The sequence below is a fragment of the Empidonax traillii genome, unplaced genomic scaffold (genome assembly GCF_003031625.1).
Source record: "Empidonax traillii isolate 1590-97213 ecotype Southwest subspecies unplaced genomic scaffold, ASM303162v1 scaffold586:size682069, whole genome shotgun sequence".
NCBI classification, from domain to species: domain Eukaryota; kingdom Metazoa; phylum Chordata; class Aves; order Passeriformes; family Tyrannidae; genus Empidonax; species Empidonax traillii.
The window spans coordinates 75,266-102,553 of record NW_020955779.1 but is presented as its reverse complement, the minus strand read 5'-3'; the positions used below and the strand labels follow the sequence as shown (position 1 = coordinate 102,553).

General features: G+C 40.9%; 1 protein-coding gene across 3 annotated transcripts in view; it reads right to left on the bottom strand.

Annotated features, from left to right (window-relative positions):
* Positions 1–27,288, bottom strand: part of TTC7A (tetratricopeptide repeat domain 7A) — a 172,968-nt gene that overhangs the window by 96,894 nt on the left and 48,786 nt on the right. For all 3 annotated transcript variants that reach the window (XM_027898243.1, XM_027898244.1, XM_027898245.1), the window contains 4 exons: positions 20,778–20,882; positions 11,412–11,529; positions 4,928–4,985; positions 1,510–1,582 (listed from right to left, as the gene is read on the bottom strand). In XM_027898243.1, coding sequence (XP_027754044.1) covers positions 1,510–1,582; positions 4,928–4,985; positions 11,412–11,529; positions 20,778–20,882 — 354 coding nt within the window. The remainder of the gene's footprint in view (positions 1–1,509; positions 1,583–4,927; positions 4,986–11,411; positions 11,530–20,777; positions 20,883–27,288) is intronic.

Below are 27,288 nucleotides of genomic sequence, written 5' to 3'. Positions count from 1 at the left end.
CTCCAAGCATGTGTTAAAGATTTATAGCTCACTTGATGGGAGAAGAGCAGGAGCAGTATTGCAGGGGTCAGGCTGACACTACATAATACACTTAGATCATACAGCTATGGTAACAGAGGCAACTGGCAGAACATCAAGGATGAAAATACACAGGTGAAGCAGACAAAAGAGAAAAGTGAACATGAGGACAAGAGACTTAATGGTAAGAACAGCAGGAAGGGAAATGAAGAAATAAGACAGATGAAACAACATTGCGAAGACAGGCTACAACCAGAGAAAAACAAAAGGTAACAACTTAAAAGGCAGTGGATCAGTAACTGTGAAAACAACAAAGAACCAAGGACCACAAAAATCTTGATTTTATTTTTCAGGATAGCAGCTGAAAATCTGTAATGCTTTTACTCATGGCAAGAAGCAGAAGAATCAGCAGAACAGACATCAGATCTTCCCTAAGAGACAAAAGCTGCGGGAGAAAAAGGGTAGCTGAATATTTTTTAATGAAAGACCCTAAGCAAACTGCATCATAAAGCAGCCAGTAGGCAGATGAGAAAGTTAAATAAGCCATTTTAATTATCGTTTCTTACTGCATGCTTTCTCACAACACACTGCTCTCATTATGAAAGGGTTACAAAAGTGACATTATCAAGAAGGTGCTCTCTTGGAACTATTAGTTTAACCTAATGAACACACAGCTCCCCTAATTAGCTCAGGAAAGTAAGGATCCAACTGTTCAACTCTGCAGTACAGACTAAGGAGAGAAAACTGCAGCAAGCAGAAAGCCTGCCAAAGAAGGAAACTACGGTGAAGAAATTTCAAATCTACCTAGAGAGGCATTTAAAAAATAGAGGCTGCTCCAATAAAGACTTTGGCTTTTAAACAGAAGGGACAGAGAAATAAAACATATCCCAATTTTAAGAAGGGGCAGAAAAATAAAGCACAGCCCAAATGGTTGTGTTTTTTTTTCCTGAAAGGCAGTGCAAAGTATTTTATCAGTTTAATTTTTATGAGTTAACACCTGCAGCAGCATTCAAATGCCAACTAATCCCACTCACTGCAGAGCTCCAACGCTTGTCAAAGCCTAACGTCAAACGTGCCCAAGTATGGAATAAAGCAATCCCAGTGCAGGGAGTGTGCGATCTGGCATGATACAGAATCGGGCAGTAACGAGAGAGCCTTTGGAGCGGCCTGCAACAGGACACAGCATGATACCCAGGGAACAGGAATAAACACACCTCACTCAACCCACACAGACAAAGTTGCTCCAAGACTGCTCAGGAGTTAGAGCTGAACACATGTCCTAGGGAAGGTCATTCTATGTGCTATAGAATTACTACTTTAAAGATATGAATTAAAAGATATTTTACATAAGCATATTCAGCTTGCTTGATTGATTCCAGTGTAGGAAGGAACGGACCCTGTTTAGCAAGCCTGGGTCTTGTTCAACTGTCCTTCCAATGTACTCTCCTTCTACCCTCTCACAACTAAGTGATTTCCAATTATTGCACATACCTGTCTGACAAGAGCCAGCTGCAGTGATAGGTAGAGGATGATTTGGTGATCTTCTGGGGCCAAGTCCCGTGCTCTTTAAGGATGACCACACAACACAAAAAGAAAAGCGGCTGTTAGATTGCAATTTGCAGAATTTCTTCACCATGAGCTACACACAAGGACAAAACAAAGGCTTCCCCCACAGAAACTAGTCCAGTAACAGAGGAGCACACTGAAACTAGACAAAAAGCAGAACAGTGTTGTCCTGGCTAAGCCAGAGTCCCAGGAACAAGTATGTTCCTATGAACATACTTCAACTGCCAGGATGTTATACAACTTACATGCTCCTTGATTAAATGCCACTTAATATTTTGAAACTTGGATAACTACTATGGAAAAAAGTAGCTCTGAGCTCATAACAAACACATCAGAGCATTATTTTAAGTAATATAGGTGATGCACATTAGATGTTCAACTTGTTCCTACACTGCCACTTTCCAACAATACAAGAGGGTTAGATTAGCATGGGAGAAGTAGTCACTATTGTGACTGTGAGCACGTAGAGGAACTACAGAATAGAGGACTAAAGATCAGGAGCCTGTAACAGAAGCTGGTGCTCAAATACACAAAACATTCTCCACCCTGCAGCTTCTAGTTTAATCCTTGACAGTGGACTCCTAATTTGGAAAAGGAAGATACTGAGGGAGGAATGATTTGATGACAGGAGCTGTGCCTGGACCAAAACCAAGGCCCTTACTTCTCAAGCTTGGATTCTGAGGTATTATTATCTTCTAGTCCACAATAGGCAGCGTGCACTGCAGTGATCCCTTGGCTAGTGAAGGCTGCAGGGTCTCCAGAACCACATCTGGAGGCCCTTAACAGTGCAAGGCAGCGATGGGCAACCTGGGCAGAACTATCCCCTCGGAGACTATGCTGAGCATGGAACTGCAGTCTTGAGTTTGCTAGCCTGTGGAGAAGCCACTAACCAAGGCAATGAAAGGAAAGTGTTTTGGGGAACCTAGAAGCAATGTGGGGCACTGGCTCACACCACACTGGCAGCCCAGTCCAAAAACTAGTGGATTATATCCTCTCTGACTCACAGAGCTCACTCATAGCTCTGTGTTACAGGGAAGTAATTTCACATGGGAGAAACAGGGAAGAGGAAGGTCTCTCGCGGCCAGCTGACATTCCTGACCTCTTTCTGGGCTGTATTCCAGGACACCAGGGAAGCCTGCACCTGCATTGCCCTGCCCAAAGTAAGCACAATTAATGTTCTTATGAGAGAGAAATGACAGGCTGACAACACTGGTGGTTAAAAACCCTGACAAAACTATTAATTTGGTAATAATAAAACAAATAAGCAAATAAGAATAAGAAAATTACTTCAGGAAACAAACTACACACCACTTTCAGGGCAGCCACTTTTCAAATGCCATCTTGGCTTGTGAGCAAGAAGCTGTTGGAGTTGACTTTTATAACTAATGACTCTGGAACAAATTAATTTAGTATGGAGTGAATGTGTCCTGTAACTTTGCAAGTCAAGGTAGCACTCGAGGATTCTGAAGCAATGCCAAAGACATCAAAATGCAATTAGTGCAGGAAAGTCACTAATTTCTCCTCCCACTTCAAAAAACACAAAATCCCCAAACAAAACAAACAAAAAACAACTCCCTCAAAAAATCCAACCAAACAACAAGACTCCAGAAGATAGAAACCAGCTTTGCCCCGTGCTACTGGAGCAGGGTGAGCCACCTATTTAGAAAGCAACTCCCAGTAGCCCCTCCGGCAATAAATACCAGGGAAAAGTTCACAAGAGCATGGCAGAAGAGATTAATAGTGCTTTTAAAAAGAAACAAAGGACTGATACTTTACTGCTCAATTTCCTCAGAAGGAATTAGAAAAATATTTGATACAATCTTCCAGCTGAAAAGGCCCCTTACAAAGATGGCTACAGGCCAAACCGTGGTCTGAGAGATCCTACATGTACTTCAAAAACAGGTGGAAAAACAAGGAAGCTTAAAAAAAGAAAGAAACCATAACTCAGGCATTTAGAAGAACATTAGTAATCAGCTCACCATCACACCCCTATTGGCTGAGGTTTGAGTAACTAACGCTTGGCTAGAAGCTTGTCTGGTTCCTAGCTAGAGTTAAGATACCATGAAAACAAGTCACAGCCAATGGAAAAGGTCAAAGGATAAAAATAAATGCAGCTTAAAAGCTCTGCAGCATCACAATTACACAAAAATTAGTCAGTAGTGAAAGTATTACAATGGAGTGCAGGAACTAGTGTGACTTAGAAGCATAATCCTGACCTAAATAGTGAATGAATAAATGGCTTTTACAATTTTTATCTCAGATCTCCATAGGGTAAATATTGAGAATTGCATCTGTGGTTTCAGCTCTTGCAGTCACTGCAAAACCAGGGCAAGATAAACATGCTGGACTCCCTGTTCAGCATCAGAAAAAACAGCTAAGATCCATAAACGTCATTCAACCTGCTAAATCCGTACTCTGAGATACCAAAGATTTCAAATTTTCTACACTTTTGTGATGTATTTATGACCACAACGAACCCAGAATTAGATACAGCCTAAGACTTAGATCATATAAGCTTCCTTTTAGTTGCCATCCAATGTCTGTAGGCATCTACACTTAAAATAACTACCCAAACATCATCCCGCGTATTATGAGTGATGTAACTTAGTCATAACAGGGTCAGAAGTCATCTCTCTACCTTACAGAGCTGACAAAAAAGGGATTGAACCCAAGCAGTTTTACTTGAGGTAACTGTGGCAGCAAGAGAGCTTCATTCACAGGTACCTTCAGGGCAGAGTCATTGGATCAGTCACCCCCACAAAACACAGTGATGCAGAACAGGTGAGTGATGATGTTTCCTACGCCAGCTCTGTAGCTCCTTCTCACAGAACTGCTCATGTAAACATTCACAAGGATGTTAAACACTCATTAGGACAGCAATTATCCCCTCCCTGGTAAGTGCACTGGTGCCAGGTCACCCCATAGCTGCCTACATCCTGACGGTGAAGGTACTTTCCCACCATGAGGGAAGCAGGAGTTTAAGAGTGCTTCACACAAGAATTAAGACAAAATTAGCTTTCCATGTTTGCCAGCTGGCATTATGTGAGGAAGCTGCATCTCCCAGCATGTAGATCTTACTGCAACTAATTTGGGCCTAAGCTTATTTCTGTTTAGTGGCAGAACAGGTACTCTTATCTTGGATATTCAGTTGAATAATCACTGCGTTTAACCATTACAAGAATGGTTTTGACAGACTATTGTTGAAACCTGTTGAACTGTTTTTAAACTTGCAGGCAAGGAAGTCTTATGCAGAGGAAAAAAAACCCAAACAGCAAATACAACAATTATTCTGAATTCATCCAAAGAAATACACAATGCAAGTATCTGTAAGATTCCTACTCACCTCTCCAAAGTCTGAAGTGCTTTCTTGTTTAATTCATCCCGAGTGCCCTTCAGAATAGCTGCAGAGCAAGATACAATGCCATTTAAGAGTTGAATTTAATATTTCACATTACCTAAATAAATACATAGAGTATTTCAAAATGGGATCATAAAAACTGTGGAAATCTGGTGGGGTGTGTGTGCATGTGTTCATTTTAACATGAATTCTAAAATTGATTTTTATTAGATTCATTTAACTCCCTTGTTTGAAATGCTGAAGCATTTCTTTATTCACATATGCCACTGAAGGGGGCTGGGAGGAAAACGGACCATACACTAACGAGATACCAAGGGTATAACAGGCCCTCTGCCAGGCTGCTGTAAATGCTAAAAGCAGTAACCTGCAGCATATTCTGACTCAGATAGAGACTGCCTCCACCACCATCGTCATGTAGGAGGGTGCTGCAGGTTGAACAGGGAAAACCAGGAGTGAACCTTACAGCTCTGTGACAAAACCCTTGACAACAAACCACAGTTCCTTGAGACTGCACAGACTTTTAGGCTACTTCAGCTGTGACATTAGCCACTAATTCCCTCCTATGTGCCTCTAATTGCTTGAATAATAGAACCTGCCCACTTCTCACCATAAAAGGAAGAGAAGAGTCAAGCTCCTGTTATACCAGGGTATCATCGTCAAGATCAACAGGAAGAGAGGAAGAGCTTAGGGAAGTATCACTTTCTCAGATCCAAAATATCAGGAAACCTAGTGACAGTTTTCAGAAATGCAGTGGCTGTGATGTTCTGGTTCTTAAGTTTTCAGATTTTGCATAGCAGTTGTTTCTTGTTCTGCCTATGCTGAATTTGAGAATGACTGATCAACAGCACAAAGAAGTGATAAGTAGTTAATCCATCAGTAAACATCCACCTATGAATATATTTTATTTCATACATGAACTCAATGTATGCTCAAAAATAGAAAGTTACTAAGTATGTATACTCAAGCAAAAAAAAAAAAAAAAAAGATAAAATTCAACCATTCTTGAAAGTTATTAAGAAGAAAGAGTTGTGTTCTTCTACAAGACCTACAGAGGTATCAGTTTCTTGGGATTCTACAACATGTAAGCAAGCGAAACTTTGAAAGTAACTTATTTTGCTGAAATAGTTACAGTGATCAGATCATTTTATTCCTACATCTTCCAACAGTTCTTCAAAATACCAGGTTCATTTGGAAGCAACAGTAATCTTCAGGACTTCCCTAATAATAAGGATTATAACTTACTTAGGCCGCAAAACCTACTCTACGTATTAAAAACTGAATCAAAATTTGCATTTTAAAGAATAAATTTGAAGACATGGACTTTCATGTAATATGCAGCATTTATTAAAAATACTTCACTTGCAATAGCCTTAAATCAGGCCACTACAGAATATTGGAAAAAGGTAGCAGAGAAGAAAATGTAGAAAAAACCCTTAAAGAATGAAGATTGATGCAAACAAAAATGCTTGAGAAGACATTGGAAAGGATTTGATCACACCTATAAAAATCCATACAGAAAAAATATGTCAGATTCCATTTCTCATGGAAATGACAAGATTCCTTATTTAAGTTACAGAGCAATTCTATAGATGTCACACAGTAAGGAAGACTGAAAGAAATGTTACTATTTGGCCCTCATGGAAAAGCAAGAACTTCTAGCGTTTAACTGGTAAGACATTTAACTAATGTTCAGCTTGTAGTCAGAAAGAACACAAAATATGTTATGGAAATGAAGAGATTACTCCACGGCTAGTCAGCTTTGCCTCTGCACTACTGGGAAATAGCATGTGACTCCCACCTCCTACAATATGGACTGCATCTTCAGCTACTGCTGAGTTGAAAATCTGGTTGTCCTTCTTTGGATCTGTGTCTAACTTGGATGAACACATTGAAATTTGTGTTTGACAATACTGAGCAGTGATGCTGCAAGTTAACTGTGCCATTTACAGGGCCTTTACAGCTAAAGGAGATAAATAAGAATAAAAAAAATAGGTAATGAAAAGTGATTTGGGGAGCAATGCATAAAAAGAAGCTTGGCCAGCAGGTTAAGGTCATCTTCCCACTCTGCTCTGCGCTCATGAGACTCCACCTATAGTCCAGCTCTGGGACCCACAATACAAGAAAGACGCTGGGTCCATTGGAATGAGTCCAAAAGAGGACCATGGAAACAGTCAGAGGGCTGGAAAACCTCTCCTATACAGAAAAGCTGCTAAGAGTTGGGGGTTTTCAGCCTGCACAAGAGAAGGCTCCAGGGAGGCCTTACTGCACCCTTTTAATACTAAAAGTAGATTTTTAAGACAGACAAAACGAGGTGGGTTTTTTGATTTTTGTTTCATTGGTTGGGTTTTTAGTTTTTGGTTTGGTTTGGTTTTTTTTTTTTTTTACCAGGGCCTACAGGGATAGGACAGGGGGCAATAGTTTTAAAGTAGAAAGATTTAGATTAGATACTGGAAAAAATTCTTTATCATGAAGGTGGTAAAACACTGGAATGGATTGCCCAGACATGTTGTGGATGCCCCACCCCAAAGAAACCTGCAACCCACTTCTATCACTGAAAAGCTCTCATTTCAGGCACAAAAAAGCTTGCTAAGGAGACAGAATTAGGTGGGTCTGACTAAAGTCTAAAATTTTCTCTCCATTCTCTGAGGTTGACAGCACTAATGAACTCTTCAGCCTCTGCCGCAACTTTACCCACTGTAAGCATGGCTGGGGCAGTTCCACCAACTAAAACACATTATGACTTACTATTTAGATTCAAATAACCTGCAAAACAGTTTGACCAATGGGAGAATGGCACAGGGGAGTTTTAAGTTTCTGAAACTTCAGAAGGTACTCCTGTAAGACTCAGTACTTTTGCAAATGCCACCTGAGCAGCCCAAGACTTACTTTCTAAAGCACTCTGGGTTTTTAAAGCACCCTCAGCCCTACTGAAATTCAACAGGTACTTCAGCAATATTTTGGTACTTAAATACCAAACTCTAAAGTCACACTGGAAAACAGAGGAGGACAATTTCTGTGTTAGTAAGCAGATTGTGCATTCACATCTACTGGGCTCTGAGTGAAACGCTTAATGCTGAGGATCAGTATCAACACTACAAACATGGGGACAGGCATCTTCTAGTCTCGTCCAATGGACTGAGCACCCATTAGCAGCTGAAGCACAATCAGAGCTATTTAAGTAACATACTAGTTTTATGGGAAAGAATTCAGTTTGTAATGTGCAAAACTGTTCCATTATGTGAATCACAACATAAGAAGCAGGGATGACAGATAGATGGGACTTCAAAAATACATTTCTGATCCAAATTGAAACACTGATGTTCATTCACCCTTTTGCAAATATCAGTGGGTTTCAAAAACTATTCCCTTGTGTTAAGACCCCTAATAAATATGGCAAGCCATGCAGTTTTAGCACCCCAAATTGTAATTAAAGATCATTTGCGCTCTTATCTCCAAAAGCAAAGATGATGAGTTTGTTCACTAACAGTTTATTAACTTTCTAGTGAACAAATGTGAGGGTCTTTTAACATAAGCCAATGCTGTCAGTATCCTGACTGTTTGCAAAATCCACATGGACTGATAGAATTATCAGTTTCCAATTTAGTCTCTGATCCATGGCCTTCTACCAAAATTCTAAATGAATACAGAAATATAGCACACTCCATCTCTGAAAAAAGAGCAAGAGACTGTTAAATCTACAAAGATTTCACAACTTGTGAGGTGGTGATATAAGAGCACTTGTATTTCACAATACACTCTCAACCCAGTCTTTACTCTTTAGCCTTTGGTAATTTCATCTCACTTTTCCCTGGCATCAAGGGATTCTTCACCAGACCTAAGGGAGGCAAACTTGACAATACAGCTTATGTCAAAACTGGAACTCCAACAGGAAGAGAAAAGGTTTGCTGTTGGCATTGGCCCACTGGGAACAGATCTGCAGAAAATGGACATTCACTACAAACCAGAGGTTTATGCTTCCAAGAGTGAGACAAAAGTGTCAGTGACTTCCTCTGAGGACACATCTTTCTGCTACTTCAATGCGACTTTTTCAAGAAACCTGTAATTAGGCATTAAGAACAGGGAAGCTGTATATAATACTGCTACTCTGCATAAGCTTCAGGAAGTCTTATTTCTTCCATGAATAAACTTAATAGTTGTAGAGTGACTTTTTATCAAATTCTTCCACTAAGTTTTTTGAATTGTCATTTAGCAGGATTCTCTCCCTTATGACTCTGTTTTTTACGAAGTGCATTTTGCAGGTCACAAAGAAAAGGCTTTAATACAACTCCTCAGTGCCTTTGTCACATAGCATGGAGAAATAACTACTGAAAGGATATATTAAATAAGAAAGCCTAAACTTTGATGGAAGGCATCTTGATATACTGCTGAAAGCTTTAGAAGGCAATTGGTCAAATGTCTCCAAAACACTTCGCTACCACTGAAAAGGCTGATTCACTGGAAGTCAACTCCAGTGGAAAGTTAATAGAAATCATATATGTATCCATACAGACATTTGACTGTGCCTGCATATGTCACTATGAACTAGTATAAACACAATGATAAAAAAGATTGACAATACGAGGCAAGTTTACATATGGGAGGTGAGCTGTTGTCTTCCTTTCAGTATGTTCTAGCCTTGCTTCCTCACTGTCACATGCTATTTTTTAAACGATGCTAATGAAAAATGTCTTCCTAGTGCAAATTTGACATTTTCTAGTAAAACACAGTTCCATATTCATGACCATCACATGTATGCTTTCGAAGGACCCAATCCATTTTATTAAAATATAATCTGAAAGATGGAATACACTCTTCCTCTTTCCCTCAAATAACTGAGTGACTGGTCCTGTTGACTTAAATGCTAGAGATATGAGGAGAAGATAGATATTCCACTGTTTCACAACATAAAGCAGATGCTAATATGGAAAAGAATCCAAGGCAGTTGTTGTGAAGATTGTTTCTTTTACATTAAAATGGATACAAATACTGAACTAATCTCTTGAATACTGAGACTACCAGAAGATGAGTTTCCAACTCACATTTTGCTGCACCAAAGTATTTTTAAAGCCAGAGTACAGCACATGCCTCTACAACTCCGTTCTTTAGAAACCACCTTCTTTCCATACTGAGGATAACAAATAGATCATAAGGGACTAACATAGAAAACCTCCTATCTCTGAAAATAGTCTTTGGAATCTTGTATAGCTTTAGGAACAGTTTAAACAAAATCTAGAAAAAATACCCTAAAATAATAGGCTGTTAAGCATAACTCTATTTCTAATTAACTTAAAAAATATGTAAGAGAAAGTACAGGCTAGGAAGAATGCATTTTTTGACACGAACTTTCTAAGAGGAACTATTCTGAGGCAGAGAAAAGGGGAACTGGAGGGAGCTACAGTGCCTGTTATCCTCCAGGATGAAAATCAGTTCTCAGAACAGCTGATCAGATATGGCTGCCTGAAAAACTACACCAACTTGCACTACTGAAGAGCCCAACTCACTTTATCATGCACATGCCTTGGAGAATTCTGGTGTAACTTGCAAGGCCAGCATACTTCCAGATACCATAATACAGTAATTTTAGCTTCGTTTCAGGCTTCTTTGCTGGAACAAGTTGGTTTGTTCCTACGGAACCCATTTGACAGAAAAGCCATTGTTTGCATGAGGGCAGGACTGCCAAACTGATTAAGAAATACACTAGCCCAGCCATTATTCAAAGAAACTACATTATAAGGCCTTCTACCTATGTTAGAAGTCATAGAACAAACAAAGACTGTTCCCACCTGTGAGCTTGATGAAGATCAGAGCTAGAACTCTCCTAAACACTGAGACTTCAAGCCCTTCTGGCTACCAAGTACCAAATCTGCAGGAGCCCGTTGTCCAGTCATTCAAGACCCAAGCAAGCAGCATTAAAATAAAATACTTCTTACATTCAGTGGTCTGCTTCTAGTCAACATCCACACTTACCACTGAGGTAGATATTTTTATCTTGTTTACTTCTAAGTAGAGGAAGAAACCACATCACAGAGAGGTTGAATCTCTGTGGGGAATCAGTATCATGCCAGGAATTGAAGTCAGGCATCTCTGACTTCAGTTCTTAGATTGTATTTCTTTGTGATTTATGAGTGGGTGACAAAAATATGAAAATAGATGGAAAGTTTGACTTTTTGTTGTGTAAATAAGTGAAGAAATGTATTACAAACATTCAAGTAAAGCACACCAAGCGCTGTCAGCTACACTCAGATTAGCACTACCTAAGTAATGATCTGCATTTCTTCCTTTACCTAAAAACTTCACTTTTATTACTGCAGAAGAGCAAGTGAACAGTCTCCACTTGTCTTGCAATCTGATTGTGTTTCATGTCTAGTCAGCACTGAAAGCAGATTTTCTAACAGATTTCCACTGCTTGCACTGGAGACTTTGAACAAATGCTCTCCATACAGCACACTTGACAAACAGGGTAACTCACCATCAGTAGCTTGAAGACTGTACGTCAAGCCTAGTGCCAGGTAACCTTTTGCTAGGGACTCTCCAGCATCCTCACCCAGGTCTATCACCATTTTAGCAAAGTGTTCTCCTTCTTCCAGCTGCAAAAGAGGTAGGTTGAGATTTACAAGCATTTCCTCTATACTTGCTGCAATAAGATTATACCACTAAACTTACCTGAAAGTGATCTGAGAGCCATTCACACAAGGGCTTTCAGTGATCTCAGTGAACAGTCACAAAAAGGAGGATGTAGAAGGTCAGATAAGCAGACCTTGGTGCATATGAAGTTTTGAGAAGGTTTTGGTTTTACACCTCAAACTACTTCCAGATGTTTAAGATTAATCAAGGACACTATGTTTCTTTTACAGTTCCCTTCAGACACATTTCAATAATGCAACCTTAAAAACGCTGGACTAGCTGGACTATCCTAGCAGTACATTGAAACGTCTAACAGGTCTCTTCCTTCAAAGGAAAAACCATCCAATTTTGGACTTACAATTTTTTTAAACCTTAGCAAATTTTACTTCCTTTTAAAATGCTACTAGAGTAAACCAAGAAAGTACTAATTTCAACACATTTTCCTCCCCACAACCTTCCTTTCCAGCTGACCACACAGGTCTAAGCATCCGTAAAGTCTGAGTTAATGGTAATTTTAAACAAAAAGAATAAATTGATTATTTTATCACAGAACAGCGTTTCTCATTTCTAACTTTAGACTCTAACATTACTCATTAAAAGTAGAAAGAACTAAGACCTGTAGACTGTACATACCTAGAAAGGTGTAGGTTGGAGGGGTATAGGCAAAGCTGTAAGTAATGCTTGAAAGACAGAGATCACAGGAAGATCTCCTTTCTGTACAAGACAGTATGCAGATCCTGTCAACCATAATCAGAGTCATCCCTAATCAAGAAGCCAACATCATTACACTCTCTGAAAAATCCTCCTTTTGGAAACTTTTATTACATGACAACTGACTTTAAGGAACGGGGTTGTTTAATTTTGAGAGAGTACTTTTTTGTTTGAAAGCCATCTGATTTAGGCACAAGTACTGAGGGCACGTGCTCTGTTAATACTCAGCTTCATCAGACTCCAGTACCTAATGGCTTCTTAACATCTAAAATGACTCACCCATAACAAACTGGAACCAAAATGAACCAGCAGACCAGAAATTTCCCTTCCAGAGAGATCTGTTAATATGCTACCTATGAACAGAATCTACTTGACATAATATCCTGTCAATGGGCCTCCTAGTCACATCACCTGAAGACATTCAGGTGACAACATTAGCTAACAGCTTCATAAACAATTTATTATCAGGATTCATGAGATGGTATCAAATAACTCCCTGAGGCCATACAATTCAAACTAGATGTAGATCAAGAGCCCCCAAATTTCTGAAATCTCAGGTAAGTCAGTCCAATGACCAATGTATATGTTATAATCAAATTCTTTCCTGAAAGCACTTTGAAATCATTACAGTCTTGCTCATTGCCCAGTCAACTATTAATCTGGAAACTACAAACTGAAACAAGAATATTCCCTTAGGGAATACCTGGGCTACCAACTAAACTGCTAGGACTGTCTTTGAGTTCATAGTCTACCCAAACCACCAGAAATAGTCCTACTGAGTTCAGGGATGTTCAATGAGACCCTTTAAACTCTGATCACATGAGGAAGACAGAGATTCATTTCAGGAGATTTCTTAATACTGTCAGTAGCCCTACTGACTTCCCTGCCACAAACTGAAGTGTGTTCTGGATCAGAGCCTAGGACAATAAAAGAAGAAAATGTCCCATGACTTGCCACACAGAAAGAAAAGAACCCCAAACCTACAAATCAACAAAAAACCCCTCCTATGAAAAAATAACTGAATTCTCCAGTTCTCAGGAACTTTTATGTAAGACATGAAATCTCTGCAGCCCGAAAATTCATTATGCACCTCTCTGCCACCATAAACAGCTATATTCCCACTCTCTGTCTTCATTGTTTCTCCTCTTCTCCCCACACACACTTTCATTCAAGAAGTCTCCATTAAATGAAGAAAAGAGCTATACAAAGAATTCTAATGACTAGTGAACAAGAGTCGGGGTGGGTAGAGTGCATGAAGAAAAAGATTAAATGACACGTTTGGAGCTGAAATGGAGACATTTAAAACTGGAGAGATTTTGCTCCATTGTTTCTTTGAATGGTCACCTGATGGTATTTCCAGCCTCTGACTGATGGCCTATGCTGTATAAATCAGCAGTACAGCATTCAGCCTTCTTGCCTGCCAGTTATCCAGGGCCACCTGTCAGTGTCAGATTAATCTAATGTTTGAATAATTAAAACCACAACTTTTCAGAGTGGCTGAAACAGCACTTCCAGCACATTCTTGTAAACATTTATTCATATTAAACACTAATGGCACTTTGACTAGCCACAAAGATTCTTATGAATGCAAACTTAGGTCAGCTGAAGTCTGATTTGAAAATAAGTGGCCCTGCAAACTCCAGCACAGCTGGTTCTGTTTATGAGAACATTTCCTTTTCTTTCTTACAGCACTGAGACACTTACCCCGCCAGCCCTGCTGTGGCAGCCATCTGCCCCTTCTTCTCCCATTCTCCTACTCTTCTATCATTCTGGGCAAGTGTGAAAAGCCAAACCTTTCACTCACATCACCCACTGTGAGGTTTCAACTCTCCAGTGCATCAGTCTTGCTGACTGCCTAGTCAACCGTGAATCTGGAAATTACTGTCTCAAATGGGAATAACCCCCCTGAGACATACTTGGAGCTACCAACTAAACTGCAAGGAATACCAGATTGCAGTCTGGATGAAAACTCCCTCTCCATACACCTGAATGAGCGACCAGCAATGAGCCTGAGCTGTGATCTGCCAGTAAAGCTGTGTCTGTGGGGGTCCTTAAAGATATGAGATGTCACCACTCTGTACTGTAGTGATGAGAAAGGGAGGGGGAAGCCATCAAATGAGGCGCCAACCCCTTTGGTGACCCACCAATAGAACCATTCTCCTCATTCTCCTGCATGTTGCCATATGACCTGAAGCAGCAGGAGCTACTTTCTCTTTCTCTACTCCCCATGTGGTGCCAGGTATGAAAAATCTCACCCTGTGGGACTCATAGAAGTTGTGAGCTCAGGGTACACAGAAGTGAGCTGAGTGGCAGAAGGCTTATCAAGAGAATCAAAAAGCTTATCAGGAGAATCAGGAGAATCCATTCCTACTCCTCCTGCTGCACAGCCAGGAGCCAGCCTCAGTATGAAGGGAACCTAAGTGACTCATTCACTTCAGAAGAGAACTCCAATGTTAAGGTGATGTAATACTGCATTGGAAGAGCAAGAAACATCATCAAAACTTCTGTTGCAACTTGCAGGCCCTTCCTTGCCAGTAAGCTCCTCTACAGCAGGCATGGCACAGTGTCACTTTGTGATTAGGAAATGCACGGTGAACTGCTGCTACCTGGTTGCTAGCGGCTCCCAACACCACAGAAAAGATACGTTTTGGAGTCAGTAACAGCTAGAATTCAGTTTCCTTAGTATCACTACTTCTTATTCTCTCAGAAGCAAGCAAGAAACAGAGTCTCAAAGCCATACAGGTATACCTCCAATTTGGCCCCTACTGTTCTTACAATCGTCTGCATACCTGGCACTGATGGAGAGAAGGGCAGAATTCCAGGTTGCAGGGCGAAGTTTCCTGCCTCCAAGACCTGCATGGAAGAAAGTTCAGAAAGCAGGCATGGGGGAAAAACAACCTAAGAGGAACTTTTTGCACTTTGAACTCAATCTGTGTAAACTGTCAGGAGGCACCTGGAAACACTAGCTAAGCAACCTCTCCACCACACCAGAAACAAGCAGACACCTGGCACGTGGAGAGAGACAGACTGCTAAACTGAACTCACACCAGTGAGATGGTACTACTGTGAGGCTGGTTGGTTTTTTATCCCTTCCACTCCCTCCATCATGTCTGATAGAAAAAGAACAGTTGTTAGCTGTCTTACCCTGAGGGATGTTTCCCCTGGTACAGTGTGGCTGTTTCAGCCACCCTTGTTACTTGACTGCAGTTTTTGGTGTGTGCTCCAGCCAAGCCCAGGGGCACACTGACAAGGGAGAGGAGAACAGCAGGTGCTGTCCCTTGGCCTAGTGCCACCCAGCTGGTTTCCAACTGCCACCCAGCTTGTTTTTAGAAAAGCTCAAGCCCTACACCACTGAATCAACACCCTCCAGGACTAAGTGGGAGCTGCAGTTCTCACCAGCACACATTTAGAATAACTGAAGACAAAACAAATTGATGACGTACAGCAGAACGAAAATGGCACTGTCCTGTGCCAAAAAAGAGGAGCACACACGGGAAGAGGCAGGAAATACATCAAGTGACACTGGGCTTAGGACAGCAGACAAGGTTAGTGAAGCAGGTGAGTTTGGACACCAGTGACACTGAACGATACCCAAGCACTTAAGTGACCCAAATCCTATGAAAAGGGTATCTGTGCAAAATTACACATGATATTACCTCATTGAATTGACCTCTTCTTTTAATTTTCATGACACTGGGTTGTAGGTATAGAGACTAATTCAAAGAGAAGAAAATAAATACTGTGAAAAGAGAATGTTAAGTGGAAAAATTATAGGGAGAAATGGGTCAATAAGGCCTAGTTTAATGAAAAGGTTTTGTCCCACAGCTGTTTACAGCATACAGAGCTAACGACATGTTACCAGAAAAAAAAATCCTGCGCTTTGTATAGTGGGTCCAGTCAGCATTTTCTCTTTGTGTCACCATAGTAAGGCCCACCAACTTACTCTGTGTCTAAGCTCAGCCCCTAGGCACTTAGAAATATTCGGGCCTTTCCTCCACTGTAGCTGGACTGGTTTGTTCATAAAGGAGATGTATGGAAAGCAAAATTCTTGGTAATTTTTAATGTTAAAAACCCATGGGATTGCCCCAGTAACAGCAGTGGTGATGTATGCAAGAATGTCTATTAAAAGACGGAAGAAATGTCTAGCAGCTCCTTGTCATTCATTGCTTTCTTAGTAGCCTCTCACCCCAGGGATGTCAATCCTCTAGAATGTCCACTCAGCGGGCAGAATAAATCTGGGAACAGGACTAGATTTTATTTTTCAATACTATTCATATTGCAATAAGACCTAAGCATTTCCAGGCAACTCCAGGGCTCCTAAGTGACTGGGTACAAGCACATGCACAGCACTTATTATCTACAGTGGCAGGGTCAACAACAGACAGAAGGAGGGAGAAGCACTCTCTGATTAAGTGTCTGTGAAACTAGTGAATGATAAGCTATTGCCTCAGAAGTATGCAGCTCTAAATCTACAACCTACCAGCCTCCCCAATACACACACACCCCATGACATCCTACTCAGTATGTCCTACTCAGTTTTTACGGCTCCATGCATGGTCTGCCCTGGCCCAACACCACTTCTCCCTTTTCCTGACTGATGGCTTGATCTCTGTCTTCCCAGCAACGTGCTGGAGCAGAGCACTTCGCTGTGCATATCAGTTGAAAGGAATGAGGGAAATGTCTCAGGCACAGCACCATCTTGTGCTGCAGCTTTTGCCATGGGAGGAAGTCCCTCCGTAAGTTCATACTAGCTGATAATACCGCCATCAGTCAGTGCTACACGAGTTTAACACAACACCACTATTGCTATTGTATCCACTGTGGGGCAATGACAATACTAAGAACACCCCTCACGTCATCCTGGTTTCTGTCAGAGTTCCAGAAGATTCAAGCACTGCAGTCCATTTCGCTCTGTGTGTATTTACAAAGTTTTTAACGTGTCTCCATTGAAATCAACAGAGTAAAAGGCACAAAAAAGCATCATAGTAATCCTAAATACCTTAAATAAGGCTCCTAAAATGGAGAAATCCAATATCTAACGCTTGCCTGTAGGCAGAAGTTCCTTTTTTAGTATTTTCACAACACCTGCCATAAGAGGATCCTGGAGAACCTAGATTAGTAGTGAAATTAACAGTACTGTACTATTAAAATATTAAAAACAACAACTCATGCTGCAACTCAAAGTCACTGCCAAAATAGGCAAGTGAGCATTCAGCTGAGGCCGTGCCAGGGAAGGCTGAGTGAAAGAGGAAATTGCAGCAAGCCATTTAGTAAGCGGAACTCTGAATTTATAGTGGGACAAGGCAGGACAAGTATGGACATATTTCAATGTGAGCTACTTCAACTTTTTTCCTACGAAAATTTAAAACACTACTCTGAACTACAATAGTCAAAGACTTCATAGTGCATTCCAGAAAGCTAAAAGACAGCTGGCTAAACACAAATGGGCTTTGTGTTCATATGACAGAAATCATCCACATGCAAATTCAGCAAAATGCATGCTGAAACCCCAGCAAACTGGAAGGCTCAGCAGCATGATGCCTCAAAAGTAATTCTGAGCCCACTACAAACACATTTGTAACACCTGTGTAATGGGCTAGATACAGTATACAAAAATTCCAACCTTGCTAAAAACTTTTGTATTTATATATTAGGTACAGGTCTGACTACATCCTGACCATAAAAAAGTGGTTTATATGGGTACACTAGTTTTGGAGCTTTTCTGGTCCTCCAAGACTACTGGCTTAAGCTTTACAATTAATCAAATATTGATTTATTGTTTACACCTTTTTTTTTAATTTTTATTTTTTAAAAGATTTTGAAAACCTGTAATTCTGTAACCAAAACATTGCTTATACCACTCAGTTGTTTACTGCAGGCCACATCCTAAAAGCTAGTGGTTGATGGGGTGGATCATCTCCTGATGTAAGCCAGCATGGTGCCACTAATATGCCAGTGGAGTAGTGCCAACTTACATCAGCTAATAATCTGGTCATACTGTCACAACAGAAGCTGGGGGCGGTTCAGTTCTTTTCCACATCAGGCTCTGTTATATATTGATTTGCATGGCACTGTATGAATGTATGCATGTTTTCACTTTGATTTGTTCTCCATTGAGAGATTATTTCATAGATGTGATCTGAGCATCCTCAGTGTTGTAAATCACTACAGTACATTTCAATTAATTTTTCCCCCCGGTTTTTAAAGTGTGCTGAGGCACCATGTACAAAGCCAACAAAAGAAGTTAAGTGATCACTAGATTAATCATGAAAGAAACTGTTCTGTGCTTCTCATGACATTCTGTAATTATCCAGCTGCATAAATGTTGTGTTTTGGGGTTTTCTTTATTGCTAGTAACTGAAAAAAGACTAAAGCACTGTTTGCCCATGGGCTATAAACAAACTGGATATAATACTGCACCAAAAGCATATAGTAGACAGATGCAGGACATAAATCAGCTCTTTAATTTGGATAAATGGTGATCTGATTTCACCCTTTTCCTGCCTAGCCAGCAATCAAATACATAGATATATTTCCTAATTGAGAAATTAATTGAATTTTATGTGTTCTGAAAAGCAAGATGTATTTGAGTATTTGCAACTGTTAATATTTGTCCATTAGACTGTTCCCATGCCATGTCTATCCTCCTTTCTATTTATACTGGCATTGATCAACTTGTTCACTTCCAGTTTAAATTATTCAATTCTGATTTGATTGCCATGTAATTTAAATGCAAATAATTACTGTAGGGATGACATTAAGAAAAACAGCTCTGCTAAGCAGGAAGGTCTTTATTAGTCACAGGAGTCTGCCAGTAATATCAGAAGTATCCCTTTGACTGTGAGATGTGGGAACCTATCATTTCAGTTCTTTTAAAAGATGCTCTGATTTCCATTTGACTCCTCTTAATTAAAACTCTTCTATTCTATCATCAAGTTTCATATGAGGGTAGATCATAGGCCACTGACTGAAAGGAAGAGGGGAGAGGAATATTTTTAATTTGGTTTTAGTTCAAAGGTTGTGCTCTAGATAACTGCAGTAAAATTACCCTCTTGTGAAATCATGTTTTCATTTCATACTGCACTCCAGTTCTAAGCCACTGTCTGATTAAGTAACACTGAAAAAGCAGTAGATAAAAGAAAAAACCCTCTTGCTTTGCAATAATGAAAACCAGCTCATTTCCCCCTTCTTCCCTTCTCTTTCCTAATTTTTAGGGCTAGTCTTCTGCTTTACCAGCTCTGCCATATGACAAGTCTGAAGACATGGGATCGCCAAGGACAGAGCTGGAACCAAATTACAGCCTCACTGTCTTTTCTAAGTGTCTCTATAACAAGGTATTTTTTATATGCTAGCTGTGCTTTGAAAACTTCATCAGAGACACTAGTAAGACTGTTCAACACAGCTGTAATGCCTGGCTTTCACATTGTTTTACATCTATAAGAACAGAAAAAAAAAACTTATTTGCTTAATTTTAAAAAATAACATTCACTATGAAAGTTATGTCACTGAATAACTTTCAGCCCTGAAAATTTAGATACTGAGCTACGGCTACAAGAGAGCTAAATTGCTAGTATGTAGAACAAAGTTAGATTGGGTAGTTCAGGAAGGAAGGCCCTCAGACCTGGAAGATTTTTCCTAGAACAAGATGTCGCCCAGTTCTTGCTGACTCACGTAAAAGTTTAACCATTACAGTCTGAACAGTGTAGTTCATTCAAAAACATCCATAACCAGATGTCCTTCCTGATGGTGGTGACAACCAACAGAACTCAAGTTTAGCTGAACACCAGCTTGCATCACATAGGGATGTAGAGGATGGGGAGGCAGGAGTAAGAGGGCACAACAACAGCAAATGTGAAAGAACTTTTCACCAAAATCTGGGCAGATTCTTTTGGTTTTTTCTGTCATATTTTCTTGCATCTTTGTTTTACTTCTATTAGCAACTGTAATCCTTCACTGACTGCAGGGACACCTCGTGGTGAGGACAGGTGAGAACAGCAGGCTGCTATTCAGTTAATTAAACCAAGTAGCAAAAGAGTGACAGATGTTTCTGCTCCTTTGGATAATCACGGGCACCAACTTCCACTCCCGTTCTTCTTCTGGGACATACATTAACACATCCAGAAAACACTGACACAGCAACTTCAAGAACACAGGACCGAGTTGTCCAGCAGACTCAAACTGTCTAGCAGTCCAGTTATAACTATTAACTTTTTTCTTCCAGGGGCTACAAGAGTGGCCAATTCAACACAATACTCAGCTGAAAAAGCAGTCCTCAGCATGGCACTTATGGCTTTCCATCCTCCTCCTTTTTTTAATATGCCAGTAAAACACGTTTCAATGACTCACTGCAAAATTTCTTGCTGGGATTTACGCTATTTTAAAAAGGTACACACGTGCATGATTCTTAGCAGGGATTCCCTTTCTCCCCACTGCAACTACACTGTGGCACTGCCACTGCAGAACCTGATCTATTACATAAGAACTGCATCAGCTTGCTTACCCAGTGCAGTGACCCAATGCAGACCTTGGCAGCCAGAAGAGGAACGGTGGGATCCGTAGGTCGCAGTTTAGCACACTCTTTGAGCACCGACACAGCATATGCCGACTGGAAGAGGAGTAGGAGAGCGAGGAGGAAATAAAAAAGGCTGATTAGACAATGCTGTTACAGAGTCCAAGCAAGATATTTCAGTGGCATGTACAAAGAAGTACTGTGGAGAAAAGAATCACCTCAGCAACAAGTTAACAACTTTATTCCCACCTCCACACACAGACACATGCGTGTGCACATGTGCATACAAACACATGCCCTTCCCATGCTGAGAGGAAACACACCAAAGAACCAGCCCTGACTGAGCACAAGAAGGTTTTCCTTAGCTGTTAATGCACTGTTCATGTTAACTCTGCCCTCTCAATATACAAGAATTCTGCTATAGTTTTCCTTGCACATAACCATGTCCCAGTAAGAAAGATCATAAAGATCATAAAGAGCTTATCCTCCAGTACATTAACATTTTAGGACAACTCTACTCAGAGAGGTTTGTGCAACTAAAGTAATCTGTCTGGTAAGTTGTTTTGTGTCTTCTACAATTCCAGGACATACAAGAATACAAGGACCCCACCATACAAAGGGTGGAGCAAGCAACTGCAGACGAATACACTGAATACACAGTGGGTGGTCCAAGCATGTCTTAGAAAGAAAGCCCATAAAACTTGCTGTCTTCCTAGTGTTAGGTTACCATTAATGAGGACACTTACTAAGATTAGCAGTTACATAGCCCTTTTGATTCAATGCACTCTGCAAACATTGCTTTTTACAGCACATACTCATGGCTGCCACATTTCAGATGGTTTTAAGGAGAACGAGGAAAGCTCTGGTCTGAGATGGTGGTACAAAGACCTGTTCAGCTGATAAGGAGGCAAAAGAAGTTGCCTTATCAGTGTCTCCCATCCCATTCCACCTGAACCACAGTTTCTATCATGTTTAAACCTTCCTTGCTATTGACCCCTGCTCCACTCAAATTTTCTTATCCTTGAGAAAGAAGAAGTTTTATTCTTTTGGAATTTCTCCTTGCATGCCCCTTTCCTTCCAAACTTCCACATGGTCCCAAGACACATGCTGGCCTCTCTGACTCAGTGTTCCTCCTCAGAAGCACATTAAATAGTCATAGCCTTTCCATAATACAGGAGAGCGGCAACAGAAGCTTGTAAAGTCAAAATAGCAGCTATTCCTATCAGGTCCCAGGCATCTCCTCCTGGCCCCCAGAGGCTGTCCCTACCAGAACTCTGACCAGCACAGGCATCCAGGTCTGGTGTCTGCTGCAATTCCCTGCATGGCAGCTTCATGTTCCCACCAGACATCAGCACTTCCTCCCACCAAATTAGTCTGCGTCTGCTGACTCCTTCAAAGAACTGAAGGTCCACCTCTCGCTACTGCATTTAAAAGCCCGTTTAGGAATTTGCTTGGAAGAGAGCCTGAGAAAATGGAAAACCAGATGTACACTAGAGACTTGAGCTCCTTGGCAGCAGAGAGCAAATCCTGCCGCTTGAAAAGCTCAGGTACCTGACGTGTTGTCTGAAGAAGAGCAATGGCACACCCTATGTTCCTCTTCTTGCTTCCCCTTACCTAGAGCATCAGGTACAATCAATAAAAGTATAGAAATAGTTGCCATTTTACAATTCAAAATGCACAATTTTCCTAAGGCCAGAAGGAAGCTTGTCTCAGAGCAAAGACATGAATCAATAATCTTTGTCCTGGAGCTTGAACCATTACCTCATCCTTCTCAGAAACAAAGACTTGGGTAATTCAACCCTGAGGTACAGGAAGGAACACACCACTGGGCTTTGCTGTCACGAGATGACTGGCATCCCTCAGAATGAATCTCTCTGACACCTATTTGTTCAGAACAAGTGGTATCTCAGGTTTTAATGGCATCTTACTCCTCTCTCTCACAGAATGCTACCTGCATTGCAAGCAGCTGGTATTCCCAGTAGCATAGTGGATGTGTTGGAAATCCAAGCAAAACCCCACAAGGAACCCACTGGCACATCATCATCTTGCTCTTCATATATTCCAACCTCACAGGTGCTTCCAGAAAAAAATAAATGTGCCAGTGGGACAACATGCACCATGACAGTCAGTATATCCACAACTGAACTCCATTCATCTTTCTCATCTCAAAAGTGATTTGAAAAGGCCAGATATGTAAAAGACACTGTCCAGAGTCAAGGCTTGCAGAAACAAGACACAAACTGAACCAAGCGATGGTTTTTCAGCTCCCCATCAGCAGTACGACTGCAGGGAAAACAGGAAGTACCTGGGAGCTGGTGACAGCTCTCCTGTGGGTCAGCACAACCAGCACCAGCACAAACCAAAGCAGTGACAGGCCTGTCCTAATTTGGGCCACAGCTGTAGGACTTCCCCAGGTCTACATCAGATGAGAAGTGATTCAAGTCCCAAGTCCGCTCAGGAGGCAACTGGAAAACAGTGACTACTGAATGCTGCAAAGCAGAACATGCCAGCTTGTGCCTACACCCAAACACATCACATGGGGAGTCACTGAATTATATGCACTCAGGAGCTTCTGAACATGGGTTTACAAGAGCGAGAGCTACAGTTTCCACATTGCTTCTTAAACATTTACACAGTTATGTCACTTTAAAGAGGTTTATAAAATTTGCAACCAAACATATGGAGCAGAAGGGGTTTCAGGAACAGGGTGATAGGAAGCCTTTCTCCCCAGCTGCATTTTAAAAATTCAAGAGCCATTATATAATTTCACCTTGAAAACTTTACACAGCAGTATTTTATACAGATGATGCAAATGTTAGTCAAGGAATGACAGGAGAAATAATATCTCACTCCCACAGTGACCTTACTTAGGGGAGACTGGCATGACATATAATATCAAGGTTTCTTAAAGATACTAATTACAGACATTAATATCGAGGGGAAAAATATCATCCACTCATTACTGAATACAGATGTCACCGGTTTGTAAAAATATTTAATATGAAACAGTGTTTGTACAACATTGAAATAATTTGATAATTAAAATGTACATATTCTTTCACTTAGTGTGGGTGGACCAGGCAGCCAAACGCATTGTTTGTGAGATTCACTGCGCGGCAATAATAATTAGATTTATTGGTGAGGCATGTTTTGAGAAGAGCAGAAATTGAACTCCATTTCAGTGCATGCTTCCTACTCATAATTCTGAGCTTTAGAGGGGCTCACATCATAATTCAAGCCAGGATTTAAGTTCTTTCTGTTTAGCTTGCTAATTGTTAGATTATAATGACTGCACTGGAACCAGTTCCCGAGGACTTCAGAAAACTAGGGATTTGCCTCTGGGTCTCATTTGGCCTCTCTCTGGGAAGAAGGCTTTAAAAGTTCCCTCAAACACAAATAGACCCGTTAAACAGATGTGGTTTAAAAGAATGGCAAACTTGCTGACAGCTGCCTCACAGGGGTTTCAACTTTGTTTATGGGAGGTCTAATGTAGGCCTTGGGACCCTCATCAGATTTAAGAAGATTCATGACCATCCTCCCTTTGTTATGGCCAACAAAGCACACAGTTCAAATCAGGTTATGGAGTGGAAACACTGCTCTAATGAGAATGTTCAGCCATCGAAGAAATTTCAAAAGGAGTAAGGGACTTAAGAATTTCAAATACCTGAGTGGGGCATCTCCATCCTTAATATAATACCAACTTCGGGGTTTTTGCAAAGGAGACAGAGATGAACATGGCACTCCTGCTGCATACTTAAATCCAAGATTTGCACAAAGCCAGTTTTCTCTGTCAATTTTCCCCTCATCTAAACTACTTACATACCATATTTTTCTTCTGCAAAGATCCTCCGAAATAATTTCTGAGAAAAAATTAGGCAGTTTCTGGGAAGCCGAAAGCAATACTGATAAATGGCTGCTTTTGATATGGGCTTCTGAAAGAGCTGTATGTACCACATGCAATTTGGGGGCAAGGGCACTTCTTAATCTCCAGCAAGAAATCACATGGAAGCTCTGGGGAAGGAGAAGGCAGGAGAGGACACCTTCCCCTAAGTAATTACAGCAGCCATGGTTTTGAATCCTTTAAGGGAGTAAAATTTAAAGAAAAACAACTATCTAAATAGAGAACACAATTCTCATTCCCCATTTACTAATTCAGTAATGAAGCCTGAAGGTATGCTCCTCAAATATTCTTGTACATGAGCAGAACAGAACAAAAAGCATCCTACAGGTAATTTTCCTTTTCCCTTTTCCAAGCTTGAGAGATCTTGCCATCAGTCATGGTAAACTCATAGATACTGCCCAAATGCTGGTTTTCCTAGCTTACTCCAGCATAATTTGCTTTCTCCTCCTCTGCTCTCTCACTATACCAAAGCATCAAAAGAAGGATGTTAGAAATTTGTTTCATATTTAGAAGACAAAAAAACCACAATAAGGAAAGAAAAATTCCCAGACAGTAAATCATGCCAGACAAACTTTGACACACTATAAACAAGTGCTCTCCTCTTGCAAAGGTTCCAAAGACTTTTCTAGTTTTTTTGCTTCTTTGGTAATACTTTCTAGCCAGAGGGAAAAACTTCTCACCTCACAGTGGTGGTTTTGGTAAAGAGCCTCATTCCCAATTCACCTGGCAGTTTAGTGCAGAGATGAATCTCCACAATCAGTACTGCTATATTTCTAGCATCAACCTGTCTGACTTTAAAAACTGCATTATTTCAAAGGGATTGTGGGGAAGGAGGGGAAATCTTCCATCACTGTGCAAGAATTAATATTCTCTGTATCCTGGGATTCACAGACATTTAACTATAAATGACCTTGAACCAACACAGAAAGATGACAGTGAGCCAGCAACTGAGAACTCTAGAATTAGTTGTTTTGGTGTTAGCCTTCCACTGAATTCAGAGATTTCTGTGAATCCCTCAGCATGAACATTATTCCCCTAAGACATTTACTTCTCTTAACACGAGGACCAATTCTCTCCCTTTTCTTTTACCTCATATTTAGCAAATTGGAGCACTGGAGTCAAGCAGCTTCCACTACTCCCTCTTAAAAGTATCTCTTAAATTCCGAGACCTATAAGCATACATTTGTCCTTGCTAATTGTGACAAACACCTCACTTCACACTTTCTGTCAAGGAAAGGAGAGTTAAGCCTGAAGGTAATTATATAGCCCACCCAGGTATTCTGCTTGACAGCCAAGCATCTTAGGAAATTTCCATTTTTTCTACTATCTGCAGCATACAGGCAAACTCCCTTCTAATCTTTCCTTTGCGCCAAACGAAACCAAACTATTGAATATCCTCCAGATAGCTGACCTTTGTAACACGATCTTTAACCAATGGATGTTCAATATTTTAACTTTCGTTCCCCAGCAATGCTATTTAAGGAGCCATCTGAGGCCTCTGCTGCTCCCAAGGTTCCTGCCCGCAATACAAAGAGAAATGTACTTTTTTTTATGCCAGTTGCTTAGCAACCAGCCTAAGCTTTTGCAAGGAAGCCAACAGAAGGAACTGCCTAAATCATAAAATTTGTCTGCTGTTGCTGCAGAATTATGTATTAAATATATTTATAACTTTCCTTCTAACCTTCTGGAAAGCTGTATGTTGGCAGTACAGGCATGGCTGAGTCAAACTTGAAGCTCCTCGAAGCACTCAGAGACATCTGCTTTTGTTGCACTGTTTAAATAAGGGGAAGATTCCTTTTTTTTTTGGGTGCAACACAGATACGAGCAGCTCAGACATTACTTGTCGTTATTTGGCTATGACCAGTATGTATTAGCAACTTGCTAAGGGCTCCAAAATCAGAGTTCATGGCTGTGTAAGATTGGTTTCAAAACCCTAAAAATGCTGCCAGAACAAGCCCTGGGCAAGGCTGCAGCATCTCCAACTGCTGAGCAGCCAAGGGGAGCACAGTGACACTGCAAGATTAGCTCTGGGAAGAGCTGGAGCCTGCTCCCTCAGAAACACAGCTGAATGACCTATGCCAAGGAGGATCCGGTTATTTTTCCATGTATAAGACAAGACACCTCTTGAAGCATTATGTGATTAAGAAAACCATTCAGGTAGACAAGCTTGACTATTTCTTCCTCTTCGCCTTAAAGATGAACAAACATAACGAGTATGAGCGGAAAGGAGCACTTCGTGTAGTTGAAAGCTGCTTTATCTGCCTGGTTTTGCAAGGTACCATGCTTGGAGCTTATATTCCCTACTGCCAAGCCTATCTATCTATCTATCTATCTATCTGGTAATGCTGACCATTGTTCCTACAGTGTCCCAGTACGGGCTAGCAGGGGCTGGGGGAGATGAGCAACAATGCAGTTGTTTCTGAAAGCACACAATTGCTTTCCTCAAGGCAAGCCCTGGGCTGACAGTGTTCCCAGGGACTGGAAAGCTTCATGCCAGGCACCTCAGGAACACATCAGCAATACAAGGCCTGCTGAGCACAGCCCCTGCCTCCAGGTACCTGCTTCCAGCTCCATTGAGCTCTCATAGAGGCTTTTCCCCAC